The sequence below is a fragment of the Camponotus floridanus genome, unplaced genomic scaffold, assembly GCF_003227725.1.
Source record: "Camponotus floridanus strain SB8 unplaced genomic scaffold, Cflo_v7.5 scaffold112, whole genome shotgun sequence".
Classification (NCBI taxonomy): Eukaryota; Metazoa; Arthropoda; class Insecta; order Hymenoptera; family Formicidae; genus Camponotus; species Camponotus floridanus.
In genome coordinates this window covers 1-22083 of record NW_020229229.1, presented here as the reverse complement: position 1 = coordinate 22083, position 22083 = coordinate 1, and the positions used below count along the sequence as shown (strand labels likewise).

General features: G+C 36.4%; 3 protein-coding genes across 3 annotated transcripts; all 3 read left to right on the top strand.

Annotated features, from left to right (window-relative positions):
• Nucleotides 1-259: 259 nt before the first annotated feature.
• On the top strand, nucleotides 260-3772 carry LOC105249575 (prothymosin alpha). The gene is made up of 3 exons (XM_011255142.3): nucleotides 260-475; nucleotides 2708-2898; nucleotides 2995-3772. Exons 1-3 carry the CDS (start codon nucleotides 456-458, stop codon nucleotides 3153-3155), a joined length of 372 nt encoding a protein of 123 aa, XP_011253444.1. The 5' UTR covers nucleotides 260-455; the 3' UTR covers nucleotides 3156-3772.
• Nucleotides 3773-4980: 1208 nt separating this feature from the next.
• Nucleotides 4981-13479, top strand: LOC105249577 (probable ATP-dependent RNA helicase DHX35). The gene is made up of 12 exons (XM_011255144.3): nucleotides 4981-5155; nucleotides 5442-5656; nucleotides 10328-10507; nucleotides 10733-10873; nucleotides 10966-11128; nucleotides 11210-11371; nucleotides 11615-11761; nucleotides 11845-11986; nucleotides 12120-12406; nucleotides 12649-12954; nucleotides 13034-13187; nucleotides 13260-13479. Exons 1-12 carry the CDS (start codon nucleotides 5128-5130, stop codon nucleotides 13384-13386), a joined length of 2052 nt encoding a protein of 683 aa, XP_011253446.1. The 5' UTR covers nucleotides 4981-5127; the 3' UTR covers nucleotides 13387-13479.
• LOC105249576 (ceramide phosphoethanolamine synthase) lies at nucleotides 6113-9300 on the top strand. Its single transcript, XM_011255143.3, has one exon. The coding sequence runs from the start codon at nucleotides 7603-7605 to the stop codon at nucleotides 8761-8763; it is 1161 nt and encodes a 386-aa protein (XP_011253445.1). The 5' UTR covers nucleotides 6113-7602; the 3' UTR covers nucleotides 8764-9300.
• Nucleotides 13480-22083: the final 8604 nt, after the last annotated feature.

Sequence of the window (22083 nt, the reverse complement as noted above, 5' to 3'; positions counted from 1 at the left end):
CACAATACGTACAATAACGCAAAATATGAACGCATCGATATTATAGACGATAACGCGAAATGCAAATTTATTCCTCGTTTCTTACGTCCCCTGTTTTTCACCTCGATTCTCGAGAGGACTCGATTTCCTCCATGGACGCGAGCGGCGAGACGGCGAGACGGCACGCGCGCGCGCGATAGCGACGCGACGGGCGCGCCATCTGTAAACGAGCGGGAAAGAAAAGCGTTTGAAGGCCGCCGGCCCGCCGGCCGGGCCGAGTCGCTCGGGTCTCGGGCGAATCAGTGCGCGTTTCCCTCTGCCATTTGCGCGTCGGTACGCGGCAGCGGTGTTACCGGAATCTCCGACGTGTGCTTACCGGTGCGTAGAAGACGCGTAACCGTCGTGTCGATTGAGGTGTGCTTTTTACGGGTTCGGTGCTGTTTGTGCGTGGATTTCTCGCGATCGAATCGATCGATATGGCGGACACGGAGCCCAAGTGAGTATATACATGCGTGCCTCGGTGCGTAAATACGCGGTATCGATTCGTCGGCGAGGAAAAAATCGCGCGACCGCGCGCGGATGGCGTCGGTTCCCTTCGGTGGCGCGCGCGAGATCGCGTTTTCGCGATCGGACGATCCATTTTCCCGACCCAGGATCGTCATCGTCGCGCTCATCGTCATCGTCGTCGTCGTTGCTTTCTCCCGTTGCCCTTGCTCGTTCGCTTTCAAATTATTATCGAGATACTCGCGGTCCGCCGAGAAAGGTTGGCGATCACGAGGAGAGAAGGAAGGGGAGACGTGGGGCTCGCGGCGGGAGGAGGAGGAAGACCGAGCGCGTTGCCCCTCTCTCTCTCTCTCTCTCTTCACAATATCTCGCCGCAACGATATTCTCAGGCCGATTCGCGCTACGCTTAACGATCGCTGGAAATTATCTGCCCTCGACGTCGCGCGCGCGACGCGTGCTCTACTTGCGGCGATTTCATGGCGGCTTCATCGTCATCCCCGCGCCGATCCTCTCTCCCTATATCTCTCTCTCTCTCTCTATTCTCCGTCCTCCCCTTCCCCCTCGCGTCCGCCCGCCCTCGCACGATCGAAGACGAGCGCATCGTCGCCGATCGGCGGCAGTGGCGACCTCTTATTCCTTTTGTCTCTCGCGCTCGACCACTTCGCTCGTTTGTTTACGTCGCCTATGTAGATGACATATGTGCACGCGCGCGCGCGCGTACATGATGCACACAGACGAATCGCGTATGTGGTACGTAACACATGCGTGCGGTTTTCCGCGAGAACCACCCTCGTCGAGAGGACGAATACACGAGGACGATCCCGCGGTTTCGAAACAATATTTTTTTTTTTCTTTCACGTGACTTTCTCGCTCGCTCTCGACGTAATCGGGAGAAATCGTCGTCGTGTAGCCGCCGGTCCTTTCTCCGTCACGCCATCAACTTGAAAGCGGTCGACGACGTATCGATCTGCCGACTCGCGGCGATTAGACGTTCCCGAAGATGACGAAGGACGGTGGTTTATCAAGCGCGATATTTCCCGCGAAAATCCTCCGCCGAGCCAAGTACGCGCGGCTTAATCGGCGACTCCGGAAACTTTGATCTTGACGTAAAAACGCGCGAAAAGGGAAGGGAGATTTATATATTTATATCCATTCCTCGATCAATTAAATACCGGTTCCTCAATGCTGCTTTCAAGACGAATAATAGCGGTTAGGAATAACGGCATCCTTTACGTTCTACGCACGCGTAGAGACCGATGTTGAAAAGGGAACGTATAAAGAGAACGCGTGTATATCTCACACGTTATGTATTACATATCGTGCATATACGACACACGCGCACACGATTCGCCACGATGAGCCTTCGTGTGTTTGTGGCGAGTTTGTGATGGTAGTGGTAATGGTAGTGATGTAGTAGTAGTAGTGTAGTAGGAATAGTAATGGCGGTGGTTGTTTGACGGTCGGCGAGAGACGCAAAGGGGTAAGAGGAGGGAGGATAATATTAACCTCACTAGGTGCCGCCACAGTTGGCGGCGTCCCTATCTCTATTTCGCTTCGTTCGTCGCGTCGTCCTTGTTGCGAGCCAGCAATGTGAAACGGCAGCAAATACCAAAGCAGAAGCGCGCCAGCAACGACCTGCAATTTTGAACGGGAAATGTATATCGCGCGGTTTCTTTGCGGTTTTTATCGCAACTCGGTCGTAATATTATGCTATTTTAAATAAAAATTTATACAAAACAATATTCTAGTTATATTAACAGAATTAATATTCGATAATGCATTTCTCTAGCCAACAATTAATTTAATAATCATTTACTCGTATAATTAATTATTATTTATATAGTTGTTATAATATATTTCTTCTATATTGATGATATCTTCTATACTGACTAAATGTTACACTATACACACAATATAATGTAAATAAAATAATTTATATCACTTTTATATCACTCTTTCTAATATAGAAGAAATGTTTAACATTGTAGAAAAAAATGTATTACAATAAATATACAAGTAATAATTATATGAGTAAATGATTATTAAATTAAATACAATGGCAAAAGCAATTATTAAATTAATTGCTGGCTAGAGAAATACATTATCGAATATTAATTCTATTAATTCTATTAATATAATTAGAATGTAGTTTTACATGTACTTTTTTGTTCCACAATATATTTAGTATATGGAATATACATTCTACTTACACTATTGTTTCCAGGGAGACCAAAGTCACTACCCCTCAGAAGAAGGTGGTTGAAGAAAAAGTAACAGAAGAGGAAGTTGTCGATGAAGACTCAAAAGCATCTGAAAATGGGGATACAAAAGAAACCAAAGAGAATGGCTCGAGTGAGGAGAAAGAAGAAGTTGATGAAAAAGAAGCTGAATCTACGGAAAACGGAGATTCTACAGGTATGTATTATTAAAGACATTATTGTCATTAACTGAAGTTCAAAGAGAGACATCTGTAATAAATACATTTCTTTTTCTCTATTATTTAATTTTTAGATGCTCCTGCCGATAGCTGTTGCATAAAGAGGAAATCAACAGCTGGAGTTGATGCAGCAGAAGATGCACAGGATGGCGCGAGTCCCGAGAAAAAGTCGAGACTCGAGGAAAAGTGCGCCGAGGCCGAGAATAACGGCGATACAGAGGAGGCCACGGCCTAATATTCTCTTATGTTTATTATTGACAGACAGACCTAATCCATAGACGCAATTTTAACTACCGAGTGTGAAGCCAGGGCAGACCATCTGTGCATTTTCAGATAAAGAATGGCGAGCATATAAAAGCAAAAAAATACAGAAAAAAGAACATTTGACATTTGCATTAAAGACTTTCTGTGTTCAGGATGCTTGTGTGTCTCCCATAGTATTTCTTATAATAAATTGGCAACATTAAAACGAGACCGATATTTATAAAGAAATTATGGTTACGTGTGATTAATATAAAACTTAAGCAAACCGTGTTCTCTCTGTACTGGCATCCACTGCATACATATTATATATTCACTTAGCATTAGAATCTTAAAGTAAGAAAATATACCGATAATGTTTAGAAATAATATATTTCTAATTCTTCAAGAGAGACAAACGATAGTGCGGTGTCTGGAAAATGGGTACATTGTGCAACATAATATTTCCACCTACTGCTAGTCCTCATTGTTTCCGACGCACAGATACATATTGTAGTTTATACATATAGACACACACACCTTGAACTATACATTGGAGATAGAATACGGATATTTTTCTGCAAATCAAAATACATTCCCGAAAATAGATTATGACTTGTAATGTTACGACTGTTCGCCGATAAGAAACTGTTAAAGAGAGCGCCATTTCTATAACTGGCATTAAACGTACATATTTAAATATTTTATTTATGTAAACTGTAACTTTTACAAGAAAAACTGGACCGTTTAGATTTTAGATAAACTATTAAATATTAAATTCTGCTAACACAAGATGTGTTTATGCAGAAATTTTTTTTTTTTTTTTTTTTTCAAGAAATCATTTTCAAAAATGAAATCTATGCGAATACTATGTTTCTAAAACGTGTGTAGTTTTTTTTTTTAAGAATTAAAATTTTTCTTACGAGGCGTGCAGTATACATATATAATTTGTCTTTTACCTCGGTTCTCATTGTACCTATGTATGTATAGAAACATTAATGAGTAATGAAAATTGATTTGAATTTTGATAATGACATGTTAGAAAATTATAGTCTGATAAAAATTGCAGTTGACACAAAGAAAAATCACAATCTGATTGACTTAATTCAGATTAGCTGCTATTGATCTGCATATTATGTATTCGAAATTATTAGATGTTAGACGAGAAGTTGTCATTTTCCTTTTTAGTTGCGTTTATGAAATGTTATATTAGTTCCAATATTTTACAAAAGTTCCAATATTTTATTTATCGCAGAAGTATCAGTCATATGACAATGATTTGTATAATTTTCAACACATTATTTTGCTTCGTATATAATAAATATAATTGTCAATCAGTGGAGGTATAAAACATGTATATTTAAGATTTAAAATGGTAAAATGTGTTCAACAGCTAATACAAATAAAGATGGTTCTCTATATTGCATAAACCATTATTTCCTCCTCTATAGTGGTAATTTTGACATAAATTTTTGAAAAATTTAATTAATGTGTTTTTATATATAAGTTTGTGTAACAATTTAGATATTTGATGAAATTCATGTATATAATTTATATATATATATATATGTGTGTGTGTAAATTATATACATGGACCATATGTATACACAAGTTATATTTTACATACATATTTTTGGACAATATACAAAAAAAAAGAAATATTTTGAATAAAATGCGAATTTGATAATAGGATAGCACTCACATGTATAAATATTAATTTTGTACAATTTCATATGATTGTTATTAAAAATAATCCGATAAAATTTTTGGTGACAATTTTAAAATGACAATAGCAAGAGCCATCTATCGTGCAAGTGAAAATTTACCATTGTAATTGTTAGACGCTTGCACGATATTGACATGCAGTTATATTTAATTATCTTTTATTTGAATAATTTATAATATTCGTTTAATAAAATATATAAACTTTCTTACGTTAAAAAACGCTACGTTTCAAACTTTTAAAAATGTTTCGGCCGTTTTTCTCTAAACCAGGTAAGGTTATGTTTATCACAATATTATATGTTTATTACAATTTCATCAAATTATATTCTGTTTTTATATAATGAAATATTAAAATATGCGAGGTATATCAGATCGAGGTAAATGAAAATTATATTTATATTGTCATTTCTAGCAGATGGTTTTGAAGATTTGTACTTAAGTCTAATCTATGTAGTTTAATATAAATACATTAGAAAATATTTCATGTTCTACCATTTATAAGTTGTAAAAAAGACATTATTAAATTAATTACTTATTTAATAATTTTATTAATTAGGAGAAAGCATGTGGCAGGAGGATAAGCCTGATATCGATGCCCATTCATCAACACAATTTGTTTACAATGCGCACCACTCACTTGCACTTGACATGCAGCGACAACGATTACCCATATTTAAAAATAAGAATCATATTATTTACTTATTGGAGAAATATCAGACCTTGGTCCTGGTAGGCGAAACAGGCTGCGGTAAAAGCACACAAGTGCCACAGGTGAGACTCAAATGTGTAATTTATATTTTTAAGATAACTCAGAGTTTGCAATGCTGTACTTATTGTATTCATATAAGTCTTGATTTCTCTTTTTAAATATGAAAATTAATAAGTTTGCAAAATACTTTAAAAAAACAATATCAAAAAAAAAGAAATACTGATGTTCCTTTGTTCAAATTATAAAATTTTGTCATCTTGTTATTTATGTCTTTAAAAGATGCACAAATTATTGAAAAAAAATTATGTATTCAATTACATACTTTTCATGTTATATCATAGCTAAATATATATTTATATGATTTATCATATCTGTGATATTTGATAATGTATCACATGATACATTATCAGATATACAAATCACATTATAATCAAATATTCTGAAAATTGTTAAATTTATGACAAAACCACATACATTGTTGAAGATTAACCAACATCAAGATAATCTAAATTTATACCAGATATATACAAAAGAAGAATATCATCTACCATGTTGGCCTTAAACACTAAATAACGGCTTTTATTGTCATCGATTATTCACGCTGTGTGAAATAATGATTCTTATCTTCGCCTCTCGTAGTTTACATTCAGTGCTAACGTGGCAAACATTAGCGGTAGAATTTTCCATTTATATACATATATACGACCTCCTGACATCTCAAAATGAAATTCAACACCGCACAAATATAAATAGAATTTCACGTACGAGGGTTCTGCGCGTGTACTAGGATTTAACTATAAAGAGCATTTAGCCGTGCGAGATAGCCTTCAGAGATTCGAAGAAAGTGCGCGAGGAGAGACGCTCCCTTCTGTCATTCTTATCGCGTTCTGGGGCGGAGCTCCTTTCCCTGCGAGCAGGGAACATTTAACACAGTTCGCGTCATAATGTTCGGTGGGTGCGTCGAGTTCTCTTGGACTGCATTAGGAATAGTCGTGGGTCGATCTCTAATATTGATCTATTACAGAATGGAACGAAGCCTGTGATCGGTAGAGGTAACACACAACAGCAAGCCATCTCTCTCCCCTCTCCCCCTTCCTCACTCTATCTCTCTCTCTCGCTCATCCCCCCTCTCTCTCCTTCTTGCTGTCTCTCCTCTCCGTTAAGCGTGGCGCGACCGCGTGGCTCGACGATTATACGACGATCGACGACCTCTGAAAGAGAAAAAAAGAAAAGAAAAGAGTCAATGGCGGGATACACGCGCGTGTCCAACTGCTGTGTCCCTGGCTTTTGCACCGGATAGACCGAAAACATTGGCCGACGCGACGCCATAATCTGATCTATGAGGAGGCTCGAAGTGAGGTATACTGATAACGGTCGCATTTAAGAAACGCAACGTATTACATATAAAGTATTCCAGAATATCGCGCAGTAACGGACACGACGACAGCGAGATTCGGTGTGCAGTCCTCCTGCGGCAAAAGTGTATTCCCCGATTTCGACGTCGGCCGAGTGATATTTAACTTTTATCGCAAGTCAGTGTCAGTGTTTATTAGTGAACGTCGCATTGACAAGTGAGTTTTTACGATGTGAAAGACGAGCTTCTTCGAGCTAATTAACATTTAATTGCGTCAAGATGGAAATGTGACTCATCGAAAAATGTGGAGTGCATCCAAAGGCGAGAAAGAGACTCATCGCAAAAATAATGCTCTGACAATCGATCCGTGCCGAGGCGAAGAGAATGTGCATACTTTGACAAGATTTTCGTGAGACGTGTGTACGCATACACACGCATATACACACACACACACACACACACAAGCTGGATTCAGGGCATTACAACAACGCCAATTAAAAAATAATAATCGACCGTGACAATAGAATATATATATATGTATATATATGTATATATATATATACATATATACTAGCTCTTTTAATAAGCTCAAGAAATAATGATATAAAATAATTAAAATTAAATTAAGAATGAATATGCTAGTAAAGAACTAGTATGCTAATGGGCTTGAATAAAAAAAGAAGAATATTAAGAGAAATAAAACCGACGAATGACATAACGACGCAATTTCCGAAAATGTGGTTGCCAATGTTAATCAACAAGACATTCCTGGTGCTTCTACTATTATTCTCGGTGTATTTTGTCGGGATGGATCTGCTGCTTTACTTCAGGGTACAGAATTACGATGTGCGTCCGCGTGGAAACGACACGCGAATTTCGCCGTATCCTTCGCCAATTTTATGCGATGTGAATCCGATTTGCACGGTGACGGTGAAAGCTATGATGCTGGATCATCCTAATCATTATATCCTGAGTCCCTTGGCGAGCCTAGTGGATTACCTACTGGGCATCAGTCGTCTCTGGACGTGGCTGACACCGAACATCATCAGTGTATCTCACGTGATAGTGGCCATAATCGGCGCCCGATACATCACACGGAATTCTCTCTCTCACAGACGAGTCGGTGCCGTTCTGTTTCAAGTCAGAGCCTGGTTAGATAACCTGGACGGCCACGTGGCCAGAACTAGACTCAATATCGACGGCGAGAGATCGGATTTTGGTTCTATCGGTTACTTTGTGGACGGCGTTTGCGATGGCCTCGGCTGCATCGCTCTCGTAGTCGCGGTATTTCTATTTCTAAAACGCAATTCCAATCGCCGCGCTGGCTATGAACGACTACCCATTCGAACGTCATCAACGTCCAACAGTGCCGTCTCCTCCGTCCCGTTCTGGAAGTCGCCCCTGTACAATATGCTGATGGTGGGCCTGAACTTTTCCCTGACGAGTATCGCTTGGAATCGATACATATCCGTGTATCAGGATCTTCTAGAGACCGACAGTAGCATTCTTCCGATCACGCGCAAGGATCTCTACGATAGGCAAACCGTCGTCTTCAGGAGCCCCTCTTTCTGGACAGTCGCACTCGCCTGGAAGACCTTGAATTTCCACGCAATGATGGATTACTTGCTTCTAGCGATATTCATGGATCGTACCTGGGAATATGTTAGGCTCGCATGGTGGCAATTACCCTCCGTCCTGTTATTACTTGTTCTTATCAGCGAATTTCATTATATTAATGCGTATGCATATGTGGAGGTATCACCAGTGAACGAGAGCCTGCGGTTCTTCTCCTTGTACGCGCTTCCTAGTCCATGACACTTTGCTTCTTGTTATTGTGAACGTTCTATAATGATAATTATTCACTCGATTTGTTCTTAAACCGCGTTTTAAATATTTATTATTTTTTAAATTATAATTATGTGCTTATGTGTTTATTATATGATTTTTTTAAATATAATCTTAAAACACATCGCTTTGAGGATAAAATTTCTTAATTAAGGAATATATGAGACTGTATTGTGCCGATTTTCGAATTAAATAAATTGTATTGTAAATTGTATTCTTCCGCGATAATGTTGCAAATATCCATGTCTTCGAAAACAAAATTTTGTAATTAAAAAATTGACACTGTAAGCAATTTTTAAGCGATAGTCAAGAACGTTACAATAGTTATTTTAATTAAAAATAAACATCCCATTACAGTATCAAATCACATTACATTAACAATAGTTTCAAATCGAAAAAATTATGCTCTAAAATATAGAAATTAAAGACTGGACAAATTCAAAAAATACTGTAGCTTGTCATCTTGTCATCTTGTCTTTAAAAGAAAAACTATGCGATACATATAAAAGGGAAAATTATTTAAGATTTTACATGTTGTATATTTTCTTAATGTTATAATTTTGTTGGTTATTTTATTAATAAAATACATGTATTAGAAGAGAGACAATATAATATATATCATATATAATTTATATATAAATATATTTAAATGTATATATATTAGTACGTAAAAAGACAAAATTACAATTTTTCATATATATGTATATATATATATAAATGTGTGTATATAATACATATATGATATATATTATATTGTTATAAGTATGTATTCTGAAATTCTGCGCGCTATTTTCGTAAGTGACACTGAAGTTTTTATACGCATAGTTTCACTTAAAAACTTAAATGCGTGTAAGATGAATAATTCTTTTATGCGAAAGCCAAAGTTCTCGTAAACACTTGAAAGTTTTTTTCCTTTTTTTTTTTTATCGTTACAAGACAATCGCGTTTGTATGTATATTTGAATAGATTAGTTACTGATTGCATTTATGCATTTTTATCTAATCCAGTGCCAAGAATGTTACCTAATTGCAGCACGGGTAAGCTGGACATATGCAAAAACTTGTTACGTGTACGAGAGGAAAAAAACTATAAGTTTCGCAATACTGCGACAATCAATGTCGATAGTTGCGTTCGAGATATAAGGTTTCTCGCGTTCGAATTTTATTATAACGCCCGATTCTTGTCTTGTATATTTTTATATAACAAAAATGTACAATAAGATGTTTTTATATAAACGATCTCTGAAATACATGTGTTCATTCTGTACGTCTCTTCCGTCTAAAAATAAAAATCCCACGTTATAATAATGGATTTTCCAGAATTACACAAATGGATGTCTTCTATAATATATATGTGCTCCTTTATATAATAATAGCAATTAATTTATTCGTACATAGACGCATAATAATATGCACATGTATATCATTCATATTTTCATTAAATAATTCATATTTTTCAATATAATAAAATGTCTTGAAATAATATATCTTAAAATAATATATGTACATGTAAACTACATTTATTATTCCTCCAGTATCTTCTTGAAGCAGGATGGTGCGCGGATGGAAAAAAGATCGGCATCACGGAACCCAGAAGAGTCGCAGCAACTTCTCTAGCGAATCGCGTGGCTGACGAACACAATTGCATACTAGGGACCATCGTCGGTTATTGCATACGGTTCGATGATTATACTGATGAGACGACCAAGATTAAGGTGCAATATCATAAGACACATAATGCAAGCATATTATTTATTCGGAAGAATAGTTTTAATTCGTTGCAAAAGAATAATTCTCTCTCTCATCTTCTTGCATTTCATGTATAATTTATATTATAAATAAATTAGAATATCAATGTTTATCTCTTACAGTTAATACATTTATAAGTACATATATTATTATATTTGTATATGAAAATATAACATAAATTATTTTTTTAGTATATGACAGAGGGTATTCTTCTAAGAGAATTAATGAGCGATCCATTATTGACAAGCTACTCGGTCATTATCTTAGATGAAGTGCATGAGAGAACGCTCCTAACTGATATTATAATGGGATTGCTGAAAAAAATAATCAGGGTAATTCACTTTATTATTATATTATATTATATTTATCGAGAGACATAAGTTTCCTCATGTGAAACTCGATAAATGTAAATTCATCGTTGCAGAAACGGAAGAGTCTAAAAATTATCGTCTCATCGGCGACGGTTGATGCGGAGGAACTTCGAGACTTCTTCAATGTAAATACAACCAAAGATTCGAGTAAAGATAGCGCTATTATAATGAGCGTCGAAGGACGATTATATCCGGTAGATGTCTTTTTTCTAAAAGGTATACATTTAGAACGTCATTCACGACTAATTCATCGTTATGACTCTTCTATTATTTAATTAAGGCTATGTCGCGTTACAGAGCCAGTGGCAAATTACGTTAACGGCGTAGTAGACACCGTTTTAAAAATACATGAAACAGAGGAATCAGGAGATATCCTAGCGTTTCTCACGGGACTCGATGAAGTCGATCAAGCCGTTTCTCTCTTGTCGGAACATGCGAAGCTTATAAAAGACGGCAAACGTAAGTGATGATTCAATAGTTTTTAAAACTAATGACTTATCTTTATCAACAATATTTAACAATAATTATTTATGCTATTTTAACGTTCTCCATTATTCTGAAGACAATGAAATGATCTGAAATTTGTATAGTTATTCGACATCTTGTTAGAAAAAAAAGAAAATTTTAATGTATTAATGACTTTTTATAAAATTAATAGTCTATTTTCTTTTTGAAACGAATGAAATATATATTATTTTCCAGAGAAATTGCTTCCGTTGCCGATGTACGGATCGCTTCCAAACGCGGAACAGCTAAAGGTATTTTGGAGGGCCGCTAAAGACACTCGCAAAGTTATCGTAGCGACTAACATTGCGGAAACATCTATCACTATTCCAAATATCGTTTATGGTATATATACCCTTTTTCCTCTAGATAATAACTTGACTAACTCGATAATATAATTGTAAAGTAATCGACTTTATAATGCACAGTAATTGATTGCGGTTTCGTCAAGATACCCTGGTTCGAAGTAGAAACGCAAACGAACAGTCTTGTTATCGTACCCGTATCGAAGGCTTCCGCTGACCAACGAGCTGGCCGTGCTGGTCGCATTCGCACAGGAAAAGCATTTAGGTAGAACAAGAAAGCAAGCAAATACTTGCACGACTTTCATACATTTTAAGTAATTCAGATATGATATCATTTTATCATTATTAAACTTATGACTATAGAGACTATAAAAAAATATGTTACAATTTTATAATAGATTATATACAGAAGAGGCTTACGCTGAATTATTCGAGGCTACTCCACCGGAAATGCAACGATCAGATTTAGCACCGGCAATTCTGCAACTAAAAGCACTGGGGATTGATAACGTGTTGCGGTTCAATTTTCCGTCTGCACCGCCAAGCAAGAATTTAGTCACGGGATTAGAATTGCTTTATGCACTAGGTGCAATCGACAATAATGGCGATTTGACGATACCGTTAGGTTTGACGATGGCGGAGATGCCATTGGAGCCGGTGCTGGCGAAATCTTTAATCACATCTGGTAAAAGCAGTTATATTAATTTTTTAAATAATTATATTAAGTTTCTAGATGATATATTAAGTTTCTAATATATTAAAATATAATGTAGATGAGGATAAAAAAATTTATTATAAATATATAAAAATCAAATCGAGTAAAACCAAAATTCTTTTTCCAATCTTTAAAATATATAGGTATTTATAATTATAATTATAATTAATATAATAAAGTTATTTTAATAATAAATTTTTCGTTATTGATAGGTGAAATGGGATGTTCTGTCGAGATCACAACGATATTAGCCATGCTACAAGTTCAGAATATTTTTATACAACCTGGCGGAGGACAAGCAGCTCTGAAAGCAAGAATAGCACATCGCAAGTTTGAGGTGGAAGAAGGAGATCTTCTTACTTTATTAAATGTCTATACGGCTTATGAACAGAATAAAACGCCTGCCTGGTGTCAGAAACATTTTCTCAATCACAAAGCTTTGCGGAGAGCCACAGAGATTCGCACACAGATGCATAAGATGTTGAAACGTTTGGACATTTCATCGACTTCCTGCAATGGTATAATTTAAATTTAATTAAGAATATAATCTCTTTATTAAATTTTGATTGAAAATATAACTATTATCGACTTTTTTAGGGAATATTCAACAAATTCTCAAGTGTCTAACAGCTGGTCTCTTCCCTAAAGCAGCATATTTACATTATACGGGTGTGTACAGAACAGTTCGAGGTAACAAGGATTTATATATTCATCCAAATAGCTGCTTATATACTCTGCAACAACCGCAATGGTAAATATAAGAAATTCTTTGGTTATTTCTATTAGAATTTTGTTATTTTACTCAATTTTTATCTCATTCTAGGTTACTATTTTGTGAAATTTTGCAAACGAATAAAACCTATATGAAAGATCTGACTGTTATTCAACCAGAAATGTTATTGGAAGCAGCGCCACATTTTTATGAAAGTACATTTATCGAATCTGTTTAGAATATCATGAAAGCTAACGAGCAGATTTTGTACATAAGTGAAAGTATTATCTAATATGATATATAAAAGTTGTCTATTTATTTGTAACAAATGTAAAAACAAAATGTGATATATTAAAAGAATAGTATTTTTTCAAAATTCACAATTGCATTTAATTGCTATAAAATGTATAAATTATATTTCTGTTAAATATAAATGTATAAATTATGATTGTCAAGCGAATCTGAAAAATAAGTTCAGAAACTTCTACATCAATAACCTCACACTGGATTAGAAAGAAGACTGAGAGGTATCGTGGCCTGCTTTCAGGTGATTCCTGAAACCGATACTCCCTCTATGAACATTGAAAACATGGACATGAATTACAAAGCCAATGTCCATGAATGTTCTCAGAAGATAATATATAATGTGCACAATTTCTGGTTTTGTTCCGTACTATATGCACGAAATGCCGGTAGCACCAGTGCTGTATAATAATTAGATACTTATGTATATAAATTGATAGTAAATAAATTATTTAATCGTAAAAGATACTGTAATATTCAAAGATGAAATAAATATTTCTCTATACTCATTGTCATTTATATCTTTTTATTTACAAAACACAAAAATGGATGGAATCTTATGGATCTTTTTGTTAAGTTAATTATTTAGATCTACGATTCGATTGTTTTACTGCATTTCAATCCGAATTATATATTTAAATGATCGAAAAATAAAACGATAATAAAATAATAAGCAATATATCTATTTTAAAAATAGTGTATATACAATAAATAATAAATAATAAATAATTTTTATAAATTACTCACCGCATGTCTCTGGCTGCTTCAGGCTCTCTCCCTGCTTTCTGACTGTCCGATACTTTTCCAGATGTCCTTCTCTTTTGTTGTTTCATCCTTCGTTGTTTCCTCGTAGCAGTCACGTATTCACTCGCGAACAAACAATTATATTTCAGTTAATTATATTTCAGTCATATTCAGAAACGATCGCGAGACACTTTGCACGGCACTCCCGATCGCAAAATAATCATACGAGACACGTATTTTTATAATATTATTATTATTTTATTATTATTGCAAGAGAGGAACACAAAAATTACAATAATTCGCTCGATTTTTAAACGAAGCCAAAATCATGCACCACTCGATTCTTACACTAATTAACTATTTCTATTTGTTGATGTATAATATATGCATAATAACGCGAATCATAAGATTAAAATATTAAAGTAATGTAAATTGATGATACAGCAATCGTTTAATTAATATGATATATATGCATGCAGTTTAGGAAAGTTTAAAACATCGGGCGAAATCGAATTTCATTCTATGCAATGTTAAAGAAATAATTATTATTCGTAAAGTTCGATAATCGGAGAATATTGCGAGAAAATTTGTAATTTTTGCCCCTTTTGCTTCAATTTTTATTTGCAATAATGAAAGATCGCGTTTCGATGAATTTATCGCCACAATTTCATGTCATTTATTAATTCATTATTTGTCAATTGTAAATTGTAAGTCGAATTATTATATTTCGATCTAATCGCGATCGTACTTTTAGGAAAAGAATTCGATAATACAGAGCGTTCCGTATCACTATTTTACCGCTGGAATGTCGCCGTGCGAATGATAGGGGGTCGTCGTATATAAACAATAGCGCGCTACGTCACAAGGTCGAATGACGTGTTAGCTCGCTACGTCACAAGGTCGAATGACGTGTTAGCTCGCTGCCGAAATATTTAACGCGTACTGTGACGTATGTGAGAATTGTATTTATATACAAGTATATTTTTAAAGTCACACACACACACACCCACCCACCCACCCACCCACCCACACACACACACACACACACCCACCCACCCCCCCATCCCTCACACACACACGCACGCACGCACGCACGCACGCACGCACGCACGCACGCACGCACACACACGCACACGCACACGCACACGCACACGCGCGCGCGCGCGCGCGCGCACGCACACACGCACGCACGTACGCACGCACGCACGACGCACGCACGCACGCACACGCACACACACGCACACACACACACACACACACACACACAACGTACACTGAGAAAAAAAGTTGTTAACTCGACTAAACCGTTTAACTAAATTATTTTTTTTTAATTGAAATATCGAAATATTTAAGTTAAATAAATGTCATGTTAGATTTATAATAGTTAAATATTCCAATTAAAAAGATAATAATTTAGTTAAATGGTTTAGTTAAGTTAACAACTTTTTTTCTTTTACAATTAGTCTTTTCTCTGTCTACTATTTGATTGTTTTATTACGCTTTTACAAGGTCAGGTTCTATAACATAACTTTTAATTTTGTATTTCATATGACATTATTATTTTAAACATAATAATTTTCTTTCTTTGCATTTCTATCATAAATAGACATTTCCAACCTTTACTAAAAAAACTAAAAATATCCCTCAATTCTTTCTCTCTTCGGACAATTTATTTACATTTATATATAATTCTCTTTCTTCTTTTAAAAGTGAACATGTATTGTACACGAGTATTGTAAATGTCAAAAAATGATCGCGCGAATATTATAGTTGTGAATATATAAAAATAAATGCAATATACTATGAATTTTCTACGTTATATATTGAATCAAAATTGCACAAAAGAGGAAAAGAAGAACAAGCCTATGAATAGACATTTCCATCTTTTACTAAACAAAAAAAATTAAAAATATCTCTCAATTTTTTCTCTCTTTCTTCGGGCAAGTCTACATATATGACCAATATGATTAATTGATTCCATCTTTATATATTTATCATTATGTGCTATTAATTAAAGCCATAGACAATATACAGAAATCAAAATTGTGCGAACGTTGAGCGCAGGAATGACCATGCGCAGAAAAGAATGCGCAGTGGTTCGGCCGCCATGTTAGCGCGTGACTGCTACGTCATACGCGTCATACGTGACTCGGAGTCATACGCAGTTACACGGATCGTCGTACGTCCGCATTTTTCGCATCTTTTAACCGTTTTTAAACGAATATCGCGAGTGAACGAGCGTCGAGAGTGTCCAAGGATGATCGCGCGACTTTCATAGTGTGTCGATGGAAACGCGCGACAGCGATTTTTGACGATATTCAGTGATGGCGTCATCGCGAAGATGGAGCGAAGTTGCGTCGCGTTATTCGCGCCCTTGATGATGATTATCGGATGCGAGCGAGTATCGGGAGTGCCGCATAAAGTGTCGCGCGTTCGCGTTGATGATATCGTGTGAATTTGTGTGCATCAAGATCGGAATCGGACGTCCCGAGGCGAGCGAACTGTCCCTAGGAGGAGCGGCATGTGGAACAGCCGCCTGAGTAGATTCGATTTATCATATTTGCGTGACAATTCGTGCTCATTCGACGCTTATACAGCATCGCGATGTCCCGAATTACATTCGGACAAATCGGCGCCGCATCATAATTCGATTCGGTGCAATTCAAATAAGTCGATCGCGTGAAGATGATTATGCTAGAAGCGATTTGAATTTTGTATACGCGCGCGCAGTGCTGCATAGCCTATCTCGTAGGGTTGCCAACAGTTAAACGATAAATTTGTTTGATCTAACCTAACCTAACCTCTCATGTCTTTGGATATCGAATGTAAACACAAGCGTATGCTGCCTGGATTGTATCATGCTTTAAAAAATAATATTTAATTATTTCCTTAATGTATTACATTTTAGTACGTAATATATTAATCGTATTAAATGTGCGACGTACAGTTTTACACATTTTAATGAGTAGCATATAATATAATTGGTTAGGTTAGATTAAATTAAAACAAGCTGCTGTGATTCATTTAACGTAATAGGATTAATTTGAGGAATGTGCAGCTATTGAAGTTACATGATATTTGTGGACACATTTTTAAAGTAATCATGAGTGTTTTATCACATCTCGATTACATTGAAATTAAAATATAAAATATTTATGTATTCCACATTAACGTTATTCATTACAAGTACTATATTACTACATTACAAGTACTTTTCTTATATCTCAATCATATTCAACCATTTATTTCATCGATGAAGCTTTTCATATATCGCAGACAATATGATACTGCGTGTGGAATTTTACACAGGTAATACATGGCACAAAAATAATTTGCTCTCAAGTATTGTGTGCATTTCTCAAAAATAAATCAAATTAAATTATTTTCAGAATCCAAACATCGCTACATTGCCAGGATTGTATCTTATTATAACTGCGATATTATCACCTTTTAATATGTGTGCGCAGTATTACATACATAAAATATATAAATTTATTTGAAACGTACTGAAATCTTTATCTTATTTATAATATTCGTGATATTATAAAAGAAAATTGCAACTGTAATGAAACAGAGCGGTGGAATAATTGGTTGATTGGTTAATTGCAGGTAATTATGTTATACTTATATATCGTAAGAAAGAGAAAATAAAATAAAAGTTGAATACTGAATGTGCTCTAAAGTAAATCTCATCTAAATAAATAAATGCATAAATGTGCGCCCCACATTCCTCATGAAAAAAATACATAATATTAATCTTTATGTATTATTATTTTTAGATTTGTTTTTTATTCTTTTAAATTCTCTAGATACACTTTTCATTTCTCCTCTCTTTCTTTTCAACTACTAAATATAGATCTATCATTTTTAATATAGATCTGTCATTTTTAGTGTACATTATTGCAGTAAGTGGAACAAAGAGCAAATCTTTTGGCACATTTAGAATGTACAGGAAAGTCAGTTTTATCTGATGCGTTTTTTTCAATAGAAATATCTGAAAAAATTCATACGTCTTTTTTAATCTTAATCTTTCTAAATAAAAATTAGAATAATAAATTTGCAAAATAATTTGCTTTAATATATTTTTATTGCAAACATATGAAGCAAAGTGCTCAAGGTGCATCACTATGAAAACATAGATAGAATAAAAAGTAGATCGTATACAAAAGAATTAAAATATTTACACTACATATTTGATATAGCATTTAATCGATATGTGCAGTAATACGATAAAATCTAATTTTCTCTCGAATTTTGTCACGAAATTTAAACTACTAGAAAAATATCAAATATTCAAATTGTTCAATAGTCTTGCGAAAGAAGCAATTCTCGCTTAAAGAATCTTTAGAAAAAAAAAAATAAAAAAATTCTAAAGAAAAAAAAGGACAAAAAATTTTTAATCTGACATGGATATTTAATTTTATACTAATATTTTTAATGTAACACTTCATTTATAAAGATTTTATTTTGTGAAACGTTTATACATAAAAGTACAATGATTATAAGGCTTCTTTAATCTATTGGTTCATCTTCGCATGTTTTTCGTCTATAAAATATTTGTGCTTCTGGATACTTTTCTCTGGAAGCTTTATGCAATGTGTGTAACCTAAATCTGTTAACGTACAAGTATTAGAGTAACGGAATAAGTATATGTAATTTGATTAAAAATACGTTTCTTATATGAATTTTTAATTACATATTTTATTATACTACAAATAAAAAAAATCATGCTTGCGCGACGTGATTCTAACAATTTACCGACATGCACAAAATGATGACTTTACCGGCAGTCGAAGTATCTAGACTACGTAATTCTGGCGTTTAACGCGAATGCAGATGGCGATACTAAACAGCAAAAAAGATGGCCGCATTGTGTGAAACGCGAGGCGCGAAATATTGCATTTCGTATATCAATTTATAAATGCATGAAGAAATCCATTGCTTCTAACTCTCCGTTGGCGGGACAATACTCGAGCAAAAATTGAAGTGAAAAAGTAAAGGCAAAATTAAGCAGCACCAGCAGCAGCAGCAGCGGGCAGCGGGCAGCGAGCAGCAGCAGCCGGCAGCGGGCATTTTTTTTTTTTTTTTTTTTTAATTTGATATTCTTTCTTTTTACAGTTTCGAGCTTTCGCTCATATCCGTCTTTTGTCTCTAATTTTCCTATTTCCCTACTTTTATGTTTAAGGATCCTTTTATTTAAACTTTATTCTTTATTTTAATTTGTTTCTCTTCTTATTCTAATTTGTTCCCTCCTTTTTCTTATTTTTTTTTTCTTTTTCAGAATTTGGATCTGCCAGCCGACATCAGCAGCAGCGGGCAGCGGGCAGCAGCAGCGAGAAGCGGACAGCGGCAGCGGGAAGCGGACAGCGGACAGCGGCAGCGAGAAGCGGGAAGCGTACAGCGGACAGCAGCAGCAGCGGACATTTTTTTTTTTTTTATATTTAATTCTCTTTCCTTTTACAGTTTCGAGCTTTCGGTCATCTTTGTCTTTTGTCTCTAATTTTTCTATTTCCCTACTTTTATGTTTAAGGAGCCTTTTATTTAAACTTTGTTTTTTATTTTAATTTGTTTCTCTTTTTATTCTAATTTGTTCCCTTCTTTTTCTTATTTTTTTTTCTTTTTCAGAATGTGGGTCTCTCAGCCGACATCAGTAGCAGCGGACAGCGGACAGCGGCAGTGGGAAGCGGACAGCGGACAGCGGCAGCGAGAAGCGGACAGCGGACAGCGGACAACGGCAGCGGGAAGCTGACAGCGGGAAGCTGACAGCGGACAGCGGCAGCGGGAAGCGTACAGCGGACAGCGGCAGCGAGAAGCGGGAAGCGTACAGCGGACAGCAGCAGCAGCAGCAGCAGCGGGCATTTTTTTTTTTTTTATATTTAATTCTCTTTCCTTTTACAGTTTCGAGCTTTCGGTCATCTTTGTCTTTTGTCTCTGATTTTTCTATTTCCCTACTTTTATGTTTAAGGAGCCTTTTATTTAAACTTTGTTTTTTATTTTAATTTGTTTCTCTTTTTATTCTAATTTGTTCCCTTCTTTTTCTTATTTTTTTTTCTTTTTCAGAATGTGGGTCTCTCAGCCGACATCAGTAGCAGCGGACAGCGGACAGCGGCAGTGGGAAGCGTACAGCGGACAGCGGCAGCGAGAAGCGGACAGCGGACAGCGGACAACGGCAGCGGGAAGCTGACAGCGGGAAGCTGACAGCGGACAGCGGCAGCGGGAAGCGGACAGCGGACAGCGGCAGCGAGAAGCGGGAAGCGTACAGCGGACAGCAGCAGCAGCAGCGGGCATTTTTTTTTTTTTTTTATATTTAATTCTCTTTCCTTTTACAGTTTCGAGCTTTCGGTCATCTTTGTCTTTTGTCTCTAATTTTTCTATTTCCCTACTTTTATGTTTAAGGAGCCTTTTATTTAAACTTTGTTTTTTATTTTAATTTGTTTCTCTTTTTATTCTAATTTGTTCCCTTCTTTTTCTTATTTTTTTTTTTTTTCAGAATGTGGGTCTCTCAGCCGACATCAGTAGCAGCGGACAGCGGACAGCGGCAGTGGGAAGCGGACAGCGGGCAGCGGCAGAGAGAAGCGGACAGCGGACAGCGGACAGCGGACAACGGCAGCGGGAAGCTGACAGCGGGAAGCTGACAGCGGACAGCGGCAGCGGGAAGCGTACAGCGGACAGCGGCAGCGAGAAGCGGGAAGCGTACAGCGGACAGCAGCAGCAGCAGCAGCAGCGGGCATTTTTTTTTTTTATATTTAATTCTCTTTCCTTTTACAGTTTCGAGCTTTCGGTCATCTTTGTCTTTTGTCTCTGATTTTTCTATTTCCCTACTTTTATGTTTAAGGAGCCTTTTATTTAAACTTTGTTTTTTATTTTAATTTGTTTCTCTTTTTATTCTAATTTGTTCCCTTCTTTTTCTTATTTTTTTTTCTTTTTCAGAATGTGGGTCTCTCAGCCGACATCAGTAGCAGCGGACAGCGGACAGCGGCAGTGGGAAGCGGACAGCGGACAGCGGCAGCGAGAAGCGGACAGCGGACAGCGGACAGCGGACAACGGCAGCGGGAAGCTGACAGCGGGAAGCTGACAGCGGACAGCGGCAGCGGGAAGCGGACAGCGGACAGCGGCAGCGAGAAGCGGGAAGCGTACAGCGGACAGCAGCAGCAGCAGCAGCAGCGGGCATTTTTTTTTTTTTATATTTAATTCTCTTTCCTTTTACAGTTTCGAGCTTTCGGTCATCTTTGTCTTTTGTCTCTAATTTTTCTATTTCCCTACTTTTATGTTTAAGGAGCCTTTTATTTAAACTTTGTTTTTTATTTTAATTTGTTTCTCTTTTTATTCTAATTTGTTCCCTTCTTTTTCTTATTTTTTTTTCTTTTTCAGAATGTGGGTCTCTCAGCCGACATCAGTAGCAGCGGACAGCGGACAGCGGCAGTGGGAAGCGGACAGCGGACAGCGGCAGCGAGAAGCGGACAGCGGACAGCGGACAGCGGACAGCGGGAAACTGACAGCGGACAGCGGCAGCGGGAAGCGGACAGCGGACAGCGGCAGCGGGAAGCTGACAGCGGGAAGCTGACAGCGGACAGCGGCAGCGGGAAGCTGACAGCGGACAGCGGCAGCGAGAAGCGGACAGCGTACAGCGGACAGCAGCAGCAGCAGCGGACATTTTTTTTTTTTTTTTATATTTAATTCTCTTTCCTTTTCCAGTTTCGAGCTTTCGGTCATCTTTGTCTTTTGTCTCTAATTTTTCTATTTCCCTACTTTTATGTTTAAGGAGCCTTTTATTTAAACTTTGTTTTTATTTTAATTTGTTTCTCTTTTTATTCTAATTTTTCCCTTCTTTTTCTTATTTTTTTTCTTTTTCAGAAATGTGGGTCTCTCAGCCGACATCAGTAGCAGC